A 15,402-nucleotide genomic window follows, 5' to 3' on the forward strand; every position below is an offset into this window, starting at 1 on the left:
CTACACGCTCTAGGATACATGCCCTCATGCATCCTCCTGGTACCTCTGCCCAGACTACACAAGGAAAATTCAGTGGTACCTGAAAAACCTATGGTGTTAACACTCTCAACCTGTGGACACCTCCCTGCCTGTGATCCCTTGCATATGACCAGAGTTCCTCTGGTGGGCCCAGGCCTGTGCTCTGAACAAGGGACTTCCATTCACCCTCTGTCCATCAGACCAGACCATAACTACGGATGCTTCGGATATAGCCTGGGGCACCCACCTAGAAGGCAGATGCGCCCAAAGTCTCTGGGATGCACAAATACTACGCTTGCACATCAACCAAAAGGAAATAACAGTACAAAACGCTTTGGCACCCTTCAAACCCTACCTCAAACCAGGGGTGGTTCTCATAAAAACAGACACCACAGTCAATGTGGTACATCAACAAAAAGGGAGGGACTCGATCTTATCCCCTGTGCAGACTAGCCATGAACCTGTGGCTAGAAAACTCTTCCATGGGACTACATCTTATAGCCCAACACCTACCGGGCATCAACAACACCCTGGCAGACCACCTAAGCAGAAACCTGCTGGACCCACACGAATGGCAAATCCACAGAGACATTTTTCTGCAAATTACCCACACATGGGGGACCCCCCAGGTGGACCTGTTTGCCACTCATTTAAATCACCAAGTACAGAAATTCTGCACCAGGGAGTACCATCACCTGGCATGGAATGTCGATGCCCTGACCTTCCCTTCGAATACCCTCTTTGTGTATGCATTCCCACCTCTACCTCTCATTCCAGAAGGACTATTCAAGATAAGGGAGGAAAAACCAAGAGCAGTACTCATTGCCCCAGATCGGCCCAGACAACATTGATACCCACTGCTGTGCAACCTATCTCACCAGCCCCCCTGGCAGCTACCTTTGATACCTCACCTGCTATCCCCGGTGGGGGGAGGGACAATGCTGCACCCAGACCTTCAGACACTCAAGCTCTCAGCATGGCATATTCTACTAAAACCAAGGAATGTATGCTAAGCAAGCAAGTCCTTGACATCATCACAGAAGCCAGAAAGCCCAGCACCAGAAAATCTTACGCTGGAAAATTGAAAAGATTCTGCTTCTGGAGTCAGTCCAAGGGGGCAGACATACATCTGTCCTCCATTCCACTTATTCTAAATTATCTTGCTGAGCTTCTTAATAAGGGTCTCTCCTCCTCCTCCATAAAGATCCATACCTCTGCCATCGCGGCACACTTTGATACAGAACAGCCATTGTTCTCCCACCCTCTTATCAAACACCTTAGAGGAGCCTCTAATATCAGACCTCCCAGAAGACAGCTCACCCCAGCCTGGGACCTGAACTATGTTTCAGAAAAGCTTACTCTGCCTCCTTTCGAGCCTGCAGCATCCTCAGAACTGAAGTACCTCTCTTGGAAGACTGCCTTTCCCCTTGCTATTACTTCAGCTAGGAGAGTGTCAGAGCTTCAAGCTTTAATGGCCATTGAGCCATTTATCATCTTCCATGCAGACAGGGTCTCCCTGAAAACCAATCCCTCCATGCCAAAGGTGGTTTCAGATGTTACTTTCAACCAGGCCGTCCACCTGCCCACCTTCTTCCCTAACACTCAGAACAAGGGGGAAAGGCTACTGCATTCTTTGGATGTGCACAGGCAACTCGTATTTTATCTGGATCGTACTAAGACATTCAGGAAAACTGACCAGTTCTTGGTTAGCTTTAAAACAGGGGCACAGGGGAAACCAATATCCAAACAGACCATTTCCAAATGGATAGCACACTGCATCCAGTTTTGCTACTCCTTGCATGGAAAACCACTCCCTAGGACCATCAGAACCCATTCCACTAGGGCAACCTCTACTTCCACAGCATTCTTTAAAGAAGTACCCACCAAGGACATCTTGGAAGCTGCCACATGAACTTCAGTCCACAACTTCACCAAACATTACCATCTGAGCCTATTCTCAAAAGCTAGGGCTGGGTTTGCCTCTGCAATTCTGCAGGGCATGCTTACCCAGTCTTAAGTTTCTGTTAACCTTCCACCTTTCTCCTTAGCTTTGGAAATCTTCCCAATGGTTAGGACTGAGGCAGCCATTGGGTTTCATCCTGTGAGCATTGTACTACATTTAATAAGATTTTATTCCTCCAGGTCCACAATCTTCAGGTTTTCTTAGAGCACAAAAGTATATTGGCTCTCAGACAAGGGGAGTTTGCCTCTCCCACAGCTGTTGAACCATTGAGTCTAAGAGAAATTCATAAGAGCTTGGCAGCTGTGTGATTGTCAGACTCTCCTTGTCTGAGAACATCATTTTGTAATAATTAGTCTTATGAATTTGGACATAAAGTATGCCACAGTTTTGCCAAACTCCATGAAATCTATTATTGTGCACATTTCTTTTATCTGTCTAGTTGTGTGTCTGTCTATCCTTCTTTGACTGAGTTTGTCCCACTAAGCTACTGGCCTCTGTTCAGGGGCTTTCCAAAATGGTGTTTATACTGACTAGGGAAATTTGGCCAGGGCACCTGGGGAAATTCACTATTTTTTACACAATAGTAAAGAAATGTCTGAAAAATAACTACCAGAAGAAGACTTAAAGGATGTGGTGGAAGTAATTATGAAAAAAGAGGAACATGATTCAGATATTGCATTATTACAGAAGTACAAAACATTTCAAGTTGAAGATGATGAAGATAGCCCTGAAGGAGATTGTTTAAGATATCATGAAATAAAAAGCAGAAATTCAGTTGAAAAAGAGAATTAGAGATAGAAACATTAAATTAATAAATTTGGAAAACAATAAAGGGAACAGGTAACTGTTATATGGTTTCTGTTCATGTAAATAGTACTAAAAGTGGTCTGAGACATTTAGAAAAACAAATTAGGTTCATAGGTAGATACTAGGCTATCTGCCCTAGGACATTTATAAGCCTAGCCAGAGTGTATTTGGCTTCCGCCTCCCTATTAGATTAGCCTACTGTGCCTCTGTAAAGCAGGTCACAGAAGGTACCCTTTTAAGATTAGTTTACTGTGCCTCTGTCTAGCAGGGACACAGGAGAGATCCCAGGGGTGAAGGAGAGATCCCAGGGGTGAATTAGATGCTGGTGTCATTTGTCTATTAGATGTAGAAGGTTTCAGCAATAAAAAAAAGAAAGGAAATGGTTGCTGACTTATGGGGAGATGAAATACTTTACAATTTTGGGGGTAAGACCATGTTCAGGTGTAGCACTATTATTCAAACAAGGTAATATAGTTTGGATCATATAATTGTAGAAGCAGGGACACTGTCTATTGGGGACAAGAATATGGATTCTAATAATGTACACATATTCAGTTGTTAAAAAGAGAATTGTATCTGAATAAATATGTAGGTGATGGTGAATATGTATATACTTACAGATCTTTATAAGGTTTCCATCTTTAGTCCATACTCAGATTTCGATCTAATGTAATTAGCAATCATTTCTGATTTCGTAGATGTTATAATTCTTTTTATACAACCTGTAGTTCTATAATTATCATTAACCAATTGGTTGATATGATTAGAAAACCTCCTAGCTGAATCTACGCATATACCCAGGTCCTTAAATGAGTGTACAGTTTCAATCACTGTGTACTGTATTAAATATTCACCTTTTAGTTTATGCCTACCAAATCTCATATGCTTAGTTTTTGATGCATTTATCAACATATTCTCCTGTGCCCAAATGGTCAATTTAGTCAAGTTATTTTGCAGATATGCCTTGTCTGTAACACTTGTAATCAGTTTACCCAATTTCAGGTTGTCTGCATATAGGCTGTAGAACACCTCGGATGAAAACGTTTGGTCTGAAAGATACAATCTAAACAAGTAAGGGCCTAGGACAAAGTCCTGTGGGGCGCCCTGACTGTAACCAAGAATTTCACATGTCCAATTGCTGTGTAATGCTTCCCACATCCTATTTGGAAGCTGTGTAGCTATCCATTTTATCAAGAGTACTTTAGTACCTAGTTGTTCTATTTTATTCATCAGTGTCTTGTGTATGTCCGTGTCAAATACTGAAGTTAAATCTCTATAAATTAAATCACAGCACATTATTTTTTTCATTTGTGTTTTTATATTGTTATAGAACATCATGTTACAGGTGGTTATAGACTTATTTTCAACATATGCATGCTGATATATGGTTTCAAGTCCCAACCTATCCAGTTCTGACAATAACTTATCCAATATTACCTTCTCCATTATTTTTCTACAACATGAAAGCAGACTTAAGGGACTGTGTGAATGGTGGTTTGTCCTACTCCCCTTTCCCTTAAAGACTAACATGAGAGCAAGTCTCCAGCCTTGAGGAGTCTCCCCATATTTATACTACCTAGTAAATAATATATATAATGATCTCATTCGCTTTTTTAATTTTTCCAAGTCTTTTGGGTTTCTAATACCATGAGTGGAATGGGCTTCATTCCAAAGTCAAAGTATGATTAAAGTTCATGAAATTAGTATTGTTTCAGTCTTTGATGTTAGCCAGAAGTGCTCTTACTAGCACCAGCAATGTGCCCAGAATTGACTCCTCCAGAGTTAAATGTATTGCTAACATATCTTAATACAACTGTAAATTCATTTTTATGAGACCCATTGCCCTACTACTATTGGAACTGTCGGGGTCTCCCTCTTCCACATCGCCCTTGTTTCTGTCTGCAAATCCTGTATTTGTACGGCTTTGTGTGTTTCTGTATGTAAGACACTGTAAGCTCTGTGTGTAGCAGTTTCAGTGATCTACTTTTATCTTCTTTTCATGGACTACTGTATCTAGCTTTCTGCCATTTATTTTTGAACTGTTGGTAATGAGTGCTCCCGTGTGATATAAACTTCATCATTTTCTGTAATGCTTTGTGGCCACGTGCTTCTCAGCTACTTCAATGTTATAATGTTTGTGCAATCCCCAATGCAACAGTCTTGCCACATTATTATACCTTTCAGTATGCAGGCCTTCTGCCATGAGTGCATCACACCCAGCAACGGGATGTGTGACTGTTTCCAAGTCTGTCTTTACAAAACCCACATTTGTCTGTTTCTCTGACATGTTCAATGGACTTTGTAAACCATCATGTATGTAGTCTACTATCCTAGGCCACACCAGTATTAGCAGTTCATCTTTTGGTTTAAATTCACCTCTCCTTAACCATTCTTGCATTAGCTCCTGATTGACATGAGGTTGTTCCATGAGTTTTCTGTACTTGTCACTACATTTATGCCTGTTCCACGTTTCTTGGATTCTCATCTGATATTTCACCTTATATTCCTCCTCTTATTTTTTGGCATATTCAGTTTTTGCCCGATTTTTTTTCTACTTCTGGTTTGATTTCCATTCCCACTTGACGCAGATATGCCTCTGCTAAACTAAGGAGGGGAGTCATCTTAGAATTAGTCTCCTCAAGTTTTAAAACATTCGCTATATTTTGGTCTTGTGAGGTTAGCAGATACGTATGGAGATCTCTACGTGTAATCATTTTCAGGAAGGCCTATACCTGTACATACGTGTGTGTATGTGTGTGTATATATATATATATATAGATATATATATATATATATATATATATATATATATATATATATATATAAAATCTTGGTAGACACTGATTTTTATAAATCATTTGATAAGCATGAAGCATTTGTCTTTTCTTGTTCGACTGATCCAATACATTCCAAAGACTTGCATATGGAGTGTTTCTCCGTGGGCCTCAGCTGAAAATGGGCTCTGTCCCCCTCTGACTTTCCTGGTAAATAAATACCTTTTGGGGTCAGCCACCCCAAAACTGTAAGAACAGGAGGAGTAAATTGGTTTATAGTTTTGAGTTTATTCCTAGATATCAGAGCTGTTTTCAGTGTTAATTTTAGTCTTCTAAAATATTCCTTACTAAGTTTTATTTGCATTTGTTCATGTTGTATTGTTGATCCTTCATAAATTACCAAGTATTTATACACTCCTAAAGCCCAAGTTCTTTTATATCACATTCCTGTCCCAGACTGATATTTTCTTGGTGGTGCAGCTTTCCTGCGTTAAAGGTTATATTTGCACATTATCAAGAGCAAATGACATTCTTGTATCATCTGAGAAAGTTTTAACTGCTTGCAGTTGTGCTTTCAGTTCCTCAACTGTACAGTTTTAAATCATCCACAAAAAGAAGATGAGAAGTCTTTATACTTTGTTGTTTTTCATGTCTGTACAGAGAGGCCTGACTTGATTATACATGAGGGCTTTATAGTGAAAGTACAGATAACATTGATACATGTGTGTGTGTGTGTGTGTGTGTATATATATATATATATATATATATATATATATATATATATAAATATATATATATGTATAATAAATAAAGACAGATAAGAGACCGATTTGATCTGGAGACATGGAAGGAGCATGGTGCATTATGGAAGTGAGGGAGGAGTTTGTGCATGGGAGAGCTTGGTAGATGCTGAAATATCTACTGCTTACAGCTACTTTTCTTGAAGTTGAGTGGATGGATGTGCATTAGAAAGCTCTTGCCTTATGATAAGTAGATAACTTTCATTTAACTGCATTGTTGCAGAGATACTGTGATATGTTTTTAATTTGTTCTAGGTAAACATCTGAAGGAGATGTGTTTTCAGTGGTGTCCTGGGGGCAGTGTCTGAGTCTTACCTGAGGGAAATGCAAACTGAAAGAATCAAACTGAGGACTACAGGTTCAAAATCCCATCATAGTTCATTGCAAAGTTGGGAGCCCACTTTAGGTCAACAGAGAGCTGAGCCATTAGTATGTCAGGGAAGATGATCACCATTTCCAAGAGCTGTATTTGATATTTGTATCCCCGCAAAGTCTCCCTTGTCTACCGAGGCCTGGAGTCTTTGATTACAAGGTGTAGTTTGTATGTTTTTATGGTCTGTTCCTGTTTGCATCTTAAAATGAGTAGTCTTAAGTCTATATCATTCATCTTATTATGAAACAGAGAAAATGCCATGATTCCTTAGGAGATCATTGGGCCTGATGCTGAGGTATAAGTAGTCTTAAGGCTGTATCATTCATCTTATTACGAAACCGAGAAAATGCCATGATCCCTTAGGAGATCATTGGGCTTAATGCTGAGGTATAAGTAGTCTTAAGTCTATATCATTCATGTTATTATGAAACAGAGAAAATACCATGATCCCTTAGGAGATCATTGGGCGTGATGCTGAGGTATAAGTAGTCTTAAGTCTATATCATTCATCTTATTACGAAACCGAGAAAATACCATGATCCCGTAGGAGATCATTGTGCTTAATGCTGAGGTATAAGTAGTCTTAAGTCTATATCATTCATGTTATTACGAAACCGAGAAAATACCATGATCCCTTAGGAGATCACTGGGCCTGATGCTGAGGTATAAGTAGTCTTAAGTCAATATCATTCATCTTATTACGAAACAGAGAAAATACCGTGAACCCTTAGGAGATCATTGGGCCTGATGCTGAGGTATCAGTAGTCTTAAGTCTACATCATTCATCGTATTACGAAACCTAGAAAATACCATGATCCTTTAGGAGATCATTGGGCCTGATGCTGAGGTATAAGTAGCCTTAAGTCTATATCATTCATCTTATTACGAAACCAAGAAAATACCATGATCCCTTAGGAGATCATTGGGCCTGATGCTGAGGTATAGTTGACAATCTGTGCTCCCCTGTGATTTGAACTTTTGGTAACCATTAGAAGTCTCCTTTGCTCTCATGACTTGGATTTAAGTATCAGCCCTAAGGCCAGAGGCCATGTTTGGTAACATGTATCAGTGCTTGTAAAGAAATAATAATGTTTTCTGGTGGAGCCTCTCTGCTGTCACTCAGTTAATGACTTTTTTCTGTTCTATGCATTTTGGCAAGTCCTGTACTTCATGATGAGTTTTAGTATTTTTCTAATCCATTTCATTGCCTGTACCATCTGCAAATTAAAGTGCAGTGTTTTTTTTTTTTTTTTTTGGGGGGGGGGGGTAATGGTCAACCACATTCATTTACTGTATTGTGATGCATGTAGTTTATCTTCTAGTTAGGTCTCCTTTAGGGTTAATCATCTGACTTCTAATTGTATTGTTTTATTCTTTTTTTTTGTAAATTAAAAATAATTTTGCTGTAGTTTTTAGGTGTTGCTGGTGAGGTACTGAAACCTCATCAGTGTATATAAACCAAGAAAGTCTACAAATGGAGAGACCAGAGAGGCTAGGAAAAGCTTTATCAAAACATTTTATTTTCTTTGCTCTGTAGAGATACCCTATAAATGTTGGTAGTTCTTGAGATACAAGTCAAATTGTATGATTCATTAGCAGCTGTTTTAAACTAGTACTCACTTTTGGTATTAGTTGTAGGGTGCAGTAGCAACATAGAATGTGGGTGCAGATAATGCCAGACTTTAATATAGAGAATGCCCTTTGAAGAACTATTTGCAGCTTCAAAACATCCAAATCCTTCCCATATTTATACCCCAAGTGGTTAGAAAAAGCAGGGGACAGGAAGTGCCTACTGTTTGACTGGCTTACAGACAGTATAACTTTGGTGCCTACTGTTTTGTTGCAAATGCTCTCATGTGCTATGATGTCAAAGCCTGAATAAGCTGTACATTAAAAAAAGAAACCCCAGACACTGTGCAACCTAGAATAATGTCCTGTTTCTGTTATGTATGCTGGCACGTTGTTGAGGTAGTCTTTGTGACTTCTCAGTTCCTATAGTCTTTTCATTGTAGACTTTATGCTGTTTGCAGTAATAGGAAGTGTTACAGTATGTAAACCCCAGACACTGGGCAACATAGAATAATGTGCTGTTTCGGTTATGTATGCTGGCTCATTGTTGAGGTAGTCTGTGTGACTTCCCAGTTCCTATAGCCTTTTCATGGTAGAATTTGTGCTGTTTGCAGTAATAGGAAGTGTTACAGTATCTGGAGCATTTCTCCCTGGGCCTCCGCTGAAAACAGGCTCTGTGGAACCTAGTCGGACTTTCCTGGTAAACAAATGATAAATAAATAAATTAAATAAAATAATAAAATGTTGTGATACTGCACTGCTTTTTATAGGTCTTTTAGCTCTTAAGTCATTTTCTGTGGAATCTGCATTCTTCTGTAAAAATGTACTGTCTGCTACAGTTTGTATCTTTTTTCAATTTTTAGGTATTATTATAAAGAACATAAGCCAGAGTACTACTGTGAACACTATCCTAAAAGCTTTGGATCCATATGCCTATCTTGTGAAGGAGAACATTCGAATCATAACAAGCAAACGATCTGGTGGCAACAGGGGATATGCCTTTGTTGAGATGGACTCGCCAAAAGTAAGTCACGTGTGTTCTTGGCTGTTAAGAGCATGCCTTTACGCTGCAGAAGTGTTGATCAGTTTTACATTAATGACAGAAGAAAAAGAGCTCCAGCTTAGATGGTAATTGGAAGGTTCACTAAGGTTCAACCTTGCTTTAAGCGAAAAGAAAAGGGCTGCTCTTTTACAGTGATATGAGTACATAAGAATCTCTAGTGAACAATAAATCTATTTTTCCTTGTACAAGTACAAATGTAGTACCAGTCCCTAACACTAACTAAGATGAGCTAATAGTTTCTTGTGTGAGCAAGCATATAGAGCGACATGTTTACAATGAAGACTAGGTGAAGAGCATAGACCAGTTTTTATCCAGTGATATGACAGTTGTCCTCTTCGATCTTGGGGCACTTGGTCAGTCCTGTGGTTCTGAAACAGTCGTCACTATCTCATTTTTGATTCTTCCTGTCTAGGTAGTGCACCTGCCATACTTCCAACACTAACCAGCACTTCTGACCAGGATGTGTGTCACCAACTTGGTCTTCATCCTGATTCTGTATCACCACACCTTCCCCATAAAACACCCTGTCATTTTCAATTCTTAAGTCATATTTTGTAAGGCATTTCAGGTCCTACACTGCCACACAGTTTTTCTTGTGTTGTTAGTCCCTCTCTGTGCAGGTATGCTGTAGAAGTGTTGCACCTCAAAATTTTCCTTTAAAAATATGTAATGGTCAGTATTTTACTTCCATGTAAGCTCAAGAAAGTGATACATTTCCTGGTCTCAAACATTGTATGACTGTTCCTTAACTGTCTCCCTATCTCCTTCCCTTCTAGTATGAATAGTCCAAGAAGTGCTTCAGTTCTTTAAAAAAATTCCAGTGATTAAGGCTTAGTTCATAAAGAAAGACTGCACCCTCAATGGAATCAATCACTTAACCAGTTATTTTTCTCCCTATAATATCACCTAGATGTTTAGTACCAGAAACCCCACAGTATCTTTTCATTTTTTTTAATTTCTTCTTTTTGCCTGGCACAAATCACCATGACTATCTCGGCTAAACAGTAGAGGTTCTGTAGTTCTCAATGTCTATTACCAATAGTTTTACTTCCTGATATCATGTCTTGTGGTCTGTAAACTGGTATAAAAAGTAAAGTGAAATTCTGTAGTTGTTGGCAAAATCTTTATATGAAGAACAGGGTAAAGTTAGATTGCAGCACTAAAGAAACATGTTAGTAAGGGCTCTATTTTTGTTTAGTGAACTGTTGCAAAATTAAAAACAACAGCAAAAATTACAGGTAGCTGTCCCTTGACAAGCTGGTTGCTTGAAGCATAGTAATAGTAACAGTTGTCAGTCACCAGTGAATGAGCAGAGCTAACAACTTTTACACTTAAGCAAGACTGTGGGAGAAGGAAAGCTTGGATTTCTTTTTTTTTTTTTTTTTTTTGAAGGCCTGCACATTTGAACACTTAAAACTTGCTTCTTTTTTTTTTACCTTTTCTGTGTTGAAAAGAAAGTAAATGGGCCATGTTTTGCAAGGTTGAAGTGAACAGATCAGTGTAGTTCAGCTAAAAAGCAGCACTGACTATGTCACACACCATATGAAAAGTTTGTGACTCACAGCAGTTAACTGTAAACTATAAATGGATTAAAAACAAACTTTCTTATAATGTCTAGTGTGTGCCATTTCGGGTGTAAGGCATTTGGTTGAATGCTACTTTTTGACAAAGGCTAAAAAAGCCATCACAGCTAACCAAATTATATTTGATATAACTGTACGTTTTTATGTGTGCACTTGCTTTCAGAACAGTGGAGATTGGACAGTTTGCCCTTTCTCCACTGTAGATTGATCTCGGAGATTTATATATATATATATATATATATATATATATATATATATATATATATATACATACACACACACACACACACACACCACACACACACACACACACATGCAAAAAAGTGATTTATGTGCTTTTTTTTTTCACCAGTTTAAACTTTGAGTGCAAGTGTATTGAAGTGTTTCTGTCAACATTTGTACCATTCGGTGTTTTAAAATATAATCTTTATTTTATAGGTAGCTAAACTACATTTTAAAAGAAGGACAAATACATTGAAAAACAAAATCACATCATTATGGCAGTCCCTTTAATAACCATTTTGAATGTAACAAATTAAAATATTTTAATATGTAAGGTGATTGTAATGCATTAATAACACACACAAAAGCAGAGTATGATGAATCTATTTATTTATCTGTATAGTTTTAAGTAGAGTTTTCCTTTAAGCATACTCCATTATCACATAACACATGCCTTCTGCTTTCCACCAGTAGGGTTGATTATTCTTGAGGACTTACTGAATTGGTTTAGTGGGCTTGGACATGTGTCTTCACACTTAATTTATGTAATGAATGCATGGAGTAGCTTGGGCCTGACTATTGAACTGGATGAGAGTAGCAGAGCCTCAGTTTCATGTCCATATTTAAAATAAATGTGTGTTGTTGTTGTGGCCTGAAGGTGGAGCTTCTATTTCAGCACATTTTCAGAAAATGACTGGGACTAGTTGAGGTACAACTGGGGTTTGGAGGGGTGGTTTGTATTTCAGGCCAAGTAAGTGTTTCTGACTGAGTCACCACTGGTGAGCACACATTTAATCTCAACTCAAGTTTCATCCAACCATCTTGGCTGCCTGCTGAACTGGCAGATTTACTAACTGTACTGCGACACCTAAACAGAGTTGGACCTTTGACTTGATCAAAAAGTACATATTTGTTATCTGTCTTTGATATATGTAGTACAAACATTCTCACAGTCTTCCAAAAGGTTATTGTTTCCTAATATGTCAAGCTGCAAGTAACTTGGGTAGGGGTCAGAAGTAAGGTTCATTCTTGGCCAGGGTTGTTGCTTTCTACGTGGGTAGGGGTCAGCAGTAAGGTTTATTCTTGGCCAGGATTGTTGCTTTCTACGTGGGTAGGGGTCAGCAGTAAGGTTCATTCTTGGCCAGAGTTGTTGCTTTCTATGTGGGTAGGGGTCAGCAGTAAGGTTCATTCTTGGCCAGGGTTGTTGCGTTCTGCAGTAAGATTCATTCTTGGCCATGGTTGTTGCATTCTGCAGTGGGTAGGGGTCAGCAGTAAGGTTCATTCTTGGCCAGGGTTGTTGCATTCTGCAGTAAGGTTCATTGTTGGCCAGGGTTGTTGCTTTCTATGTGGGTAGGGGTCAGCAGTAAGGTTCGTTCTTGGCCAGGGTTGTTGCTTTCTACGTGGGTAGGGGTCAGCAGTAAGGTTCATTCTTGGCCAGGGTTGTTGCTTTCTACGTGGGTAGGGGTCAGCAGTAAGGTTCATTCTTGGCCAGGGTTATTGCTTTCTATGTGGGTAGGGTAGGGGTCAGCAGTAAGGGTCATTCTTGGCCAGGGTTGTTGCGTTCTGCAGTGGGTAGGGGTCTGCAGTAAGGTTCATTCTTGGCCAGGGTTGTTGCTTTCTACGTGGGTAGGGTTCAGCAATAAGGTTCATTCTTGGCTAGGGTTGTTGCTTTCTACGTGGGTAGGGGTCAGCTGTAAGGTTCATTCTTGGCCAGGGTTGTTGCTTTCTGCATGAGTAGGGGTCAGCAGTAAGGTTCATTCTTGGCCAGAGTTATTGCGTTCTGCAGTAAGGTTCATTCTTGGTCAGGGTTGTTGCGTTTTGCAGTGTGTCGGGGTCAGCAGTAAGGTTCGTTCTTGGCCAGGGTTGTTGCGTTCTGCAGTAAGGTTCCTTCTTGGACAGGGTTGTAAGGTTCGTTCTTGGCCAGGGTTGTTGCGTTCTGCAGTAAGGTTCCTTCTTGGACAGGGTTGTTGCGTTTTGCAGTAAGGTTCATTCTTGGCCAGGGTTGTTGCTTTCTGCGTGGGTAGGGGTCAGCAGTAAGGTTAATTCTTGGCCAGGGTTGTTGCTTCCTACATGGGTAGTGGTCAGCAGTAAGGTTCATTCTTGGCCAGGGTTGTTGCTTTCTACATGAGTAGAGGTCAGCAGTAAGGTTCATTCTTGGCCAGGGTTGTTGCTTTCTACATGAGTAGGGGTCAGCACTAAGGTTCATTCTTGGCCAGGGTTGTTGCTTTCTGCATTGGGTAGGGGTCAGCAGTAAGGTTCATTCTTGGCCAGGGTTGTTGCTTTCTGCAGTGGGTAGGGGTCAGCAGTAAGGTTCATTCTTGGCCATGGTGGTTGCTTTCTGCGTGGGTAGGGGTCAGCAGTAAGGTTCATTCTTGGCCATGGTTGTTGCGTTCTGCAGTGGGTAGGGGTTAGCAGTAAGGTTCATTCTTGGCCAGGGTTGTTGCTTTCTACGTGGGTAGGGGGTCAGCAGTAAGGTTCATTCTTGGCCAGGGTTGTTGCGTTCTGCAGTAAGGTTCATTCTTGGCCAGGGTTGTTGCATTCTGCAGTGGGCAGGGGTCAGCAGTAAGGTTCATTCTTGGCCAGGGTTGTTGCTTTCTACTTTGGTAGTGGTCAACAGTAAGGTTCGTTCTTGGCCAGAGTTGTTGCGTTCTGCAGTAAGGCTCATTCTTGGCCAGTGTTGTAGCTTTCTACGTGGGTAGGGGTCAGCAGTAAGGTTAATTCTTGGCCAGGGTTGTTGCTTTCTACGTGGGTAGGGTAGGGGTCAGCAGTAAGGGTCATTCTTGGCCAGGGTTGTTGCGATCTGCAGAGGGTAGGGGTCAGCAGTAAGGTTCATTCTTGGCCAGGGTTGTTGCTTTCTACGTGGGTAGGGGTCAGCAGTAAGGTTCATTCTTGGCCAGGGTTGTTGCTTTCTGCATGTGTAGGGGTCAGCAGTAAGATTCATTCTTGGCCAGATTTGTTGCGTTCTGCAGTAAGGTTCCTTCTTGGACAGGCTTGTTGCGTTCTGCAGTAAGGTTCATTCTTGGCCAGGGTTGTTGCTTTCTACGTGGGTTGGGGTCCGCAGTAAGGTTCATTCTTGGCCTGAGTTGTTGCATTCTGCAGTAAGGTTCATTCTTGGCCATTCTTGGCCAGGGTTGTTGCATTTTGCAGTGTGTGGGGGTCAGCAGTAAGGTTAGTTCTTGGCCAGGGTTGTTGCGCTCTGCAGTAAGGTTCTTTCTTGGACACGGTTGTTGCGTTCTGCAGTAAGGTTCTTTCTTGGACACGGTTGTTGCGTTCTGCAGTAAGGTTCCTTCTTGGACAGGCTTGTTGCGTTCTGCAGTAAGGTTCCTTCTTGGACAGGCTTGATGCGTTCTGCAGTAAGGTTCATTCTTGGCCAGGGTTGTTGCTTTCTACGTGGGTAGGGGTCTGCAGTAAGGTTCATTCTTGGCCAGGGTTGTTGCTTTCTGCAGTGGGTAGGGGTTAGCAGTAAGGTTCCTTCTTGGACAGGGTTGTTGCGTTTTGCAGTAAGGTTAATTCTTGGTCAGGGCTGTTGCTTTCTACATGGGTAGGTGTCAGCAGTAAGGTTCATTCTTGGCCAGGGTTGTTGCTTTCTACGTGGGTAGGGGTCAGCAGTAAGGTTCATTCTTGGCCAGGGTTGTTGCTTTCTACGTGGGTTGGGGTCAGCAGTAAGGTTCATTCTTGGCCAGGGTTGTTGCGTTTTGCACTGTGTAGGGGTCAGCAGTAAGGTTTGTTTTTGGCCAGGGTTGTTGCGTTCTGCAGTAAGGTTCCTTCTTGGACAGGGTTGTATTCTGCAGTAAGGTTCCTTCTTGGACAGGCTTGTTGCGTTCTGCAGTAAGGTTCCTTCCTGGACAGGCTTGTTGCGTTCTGCAGTAAGGTTCATTCTTGGCCAGGGTTGTTGCTTTCTACGTGGGTAGGGGTCTGCAGTAAGGTTCATTCTTGGCCAGGGTTGTTGCTTTCTGCAGTGGGTAGGGGTCAGCAGTAAGGTTCATTCTTGGCCAGGGTTGTTGCTTTCTGTAGTGGGTATGGGTTAGCAGTAAGGTTCCTTCTTGGACAGGGTTGTTGCGTTCTGCAGTAAGGTTAATTCTTGGTCAGGGTTGTTGCTTTCTACATGGGTAGGAGTCAGCAGTAAGGTTCATTCTTGGCCAGGGTTGTTGCTTTCTACGTGGGTAGGGGTCAGCAGTAAGGTTCATTCTTGTCCAGGGTTGTTGCTTTCTACGTGGGTTGGGGTCAGCA

The 15,402-nt window shown here is 41.0% G+C and overlaps 1 protein-coding gene across 1 annotated transcript in view; it reads left to right on the forward strand.

Annotated features, from left to right (window-relative positions):
* RBM6 (RNA binding motif protein 6) overlaps positions 1-15,402 on the forward strand; it is a 689,827-nt gene that overhangs the window by 454,501 nt on the left and 219,924 nt on the right. The window contains exon 5 of the mRNA XM_044078933.1: positions 9,168-9,328. Coding sequence (XP_043934868.1) covers positions 9,168-9,328 — 161 coding nt within the window. The remainder of the gene's footprint in view (positions 1-9,167; positions 9,329-15,402) is intronic.

This window comes from Protopterus annectens, chromosome 7.part1, assembly GCF_019279795.1.
Source record: "Protopterus annectens isolate FY-2018-M chromosome 7.part1, PAN1.0, whole genome shotgun sequence".
Taxonomy (NCBI): Eukaryota; Metazoa; Chordata; order Ceratodontiformes; family Protopteridae; genus Protopterus; species Protopterus annectens.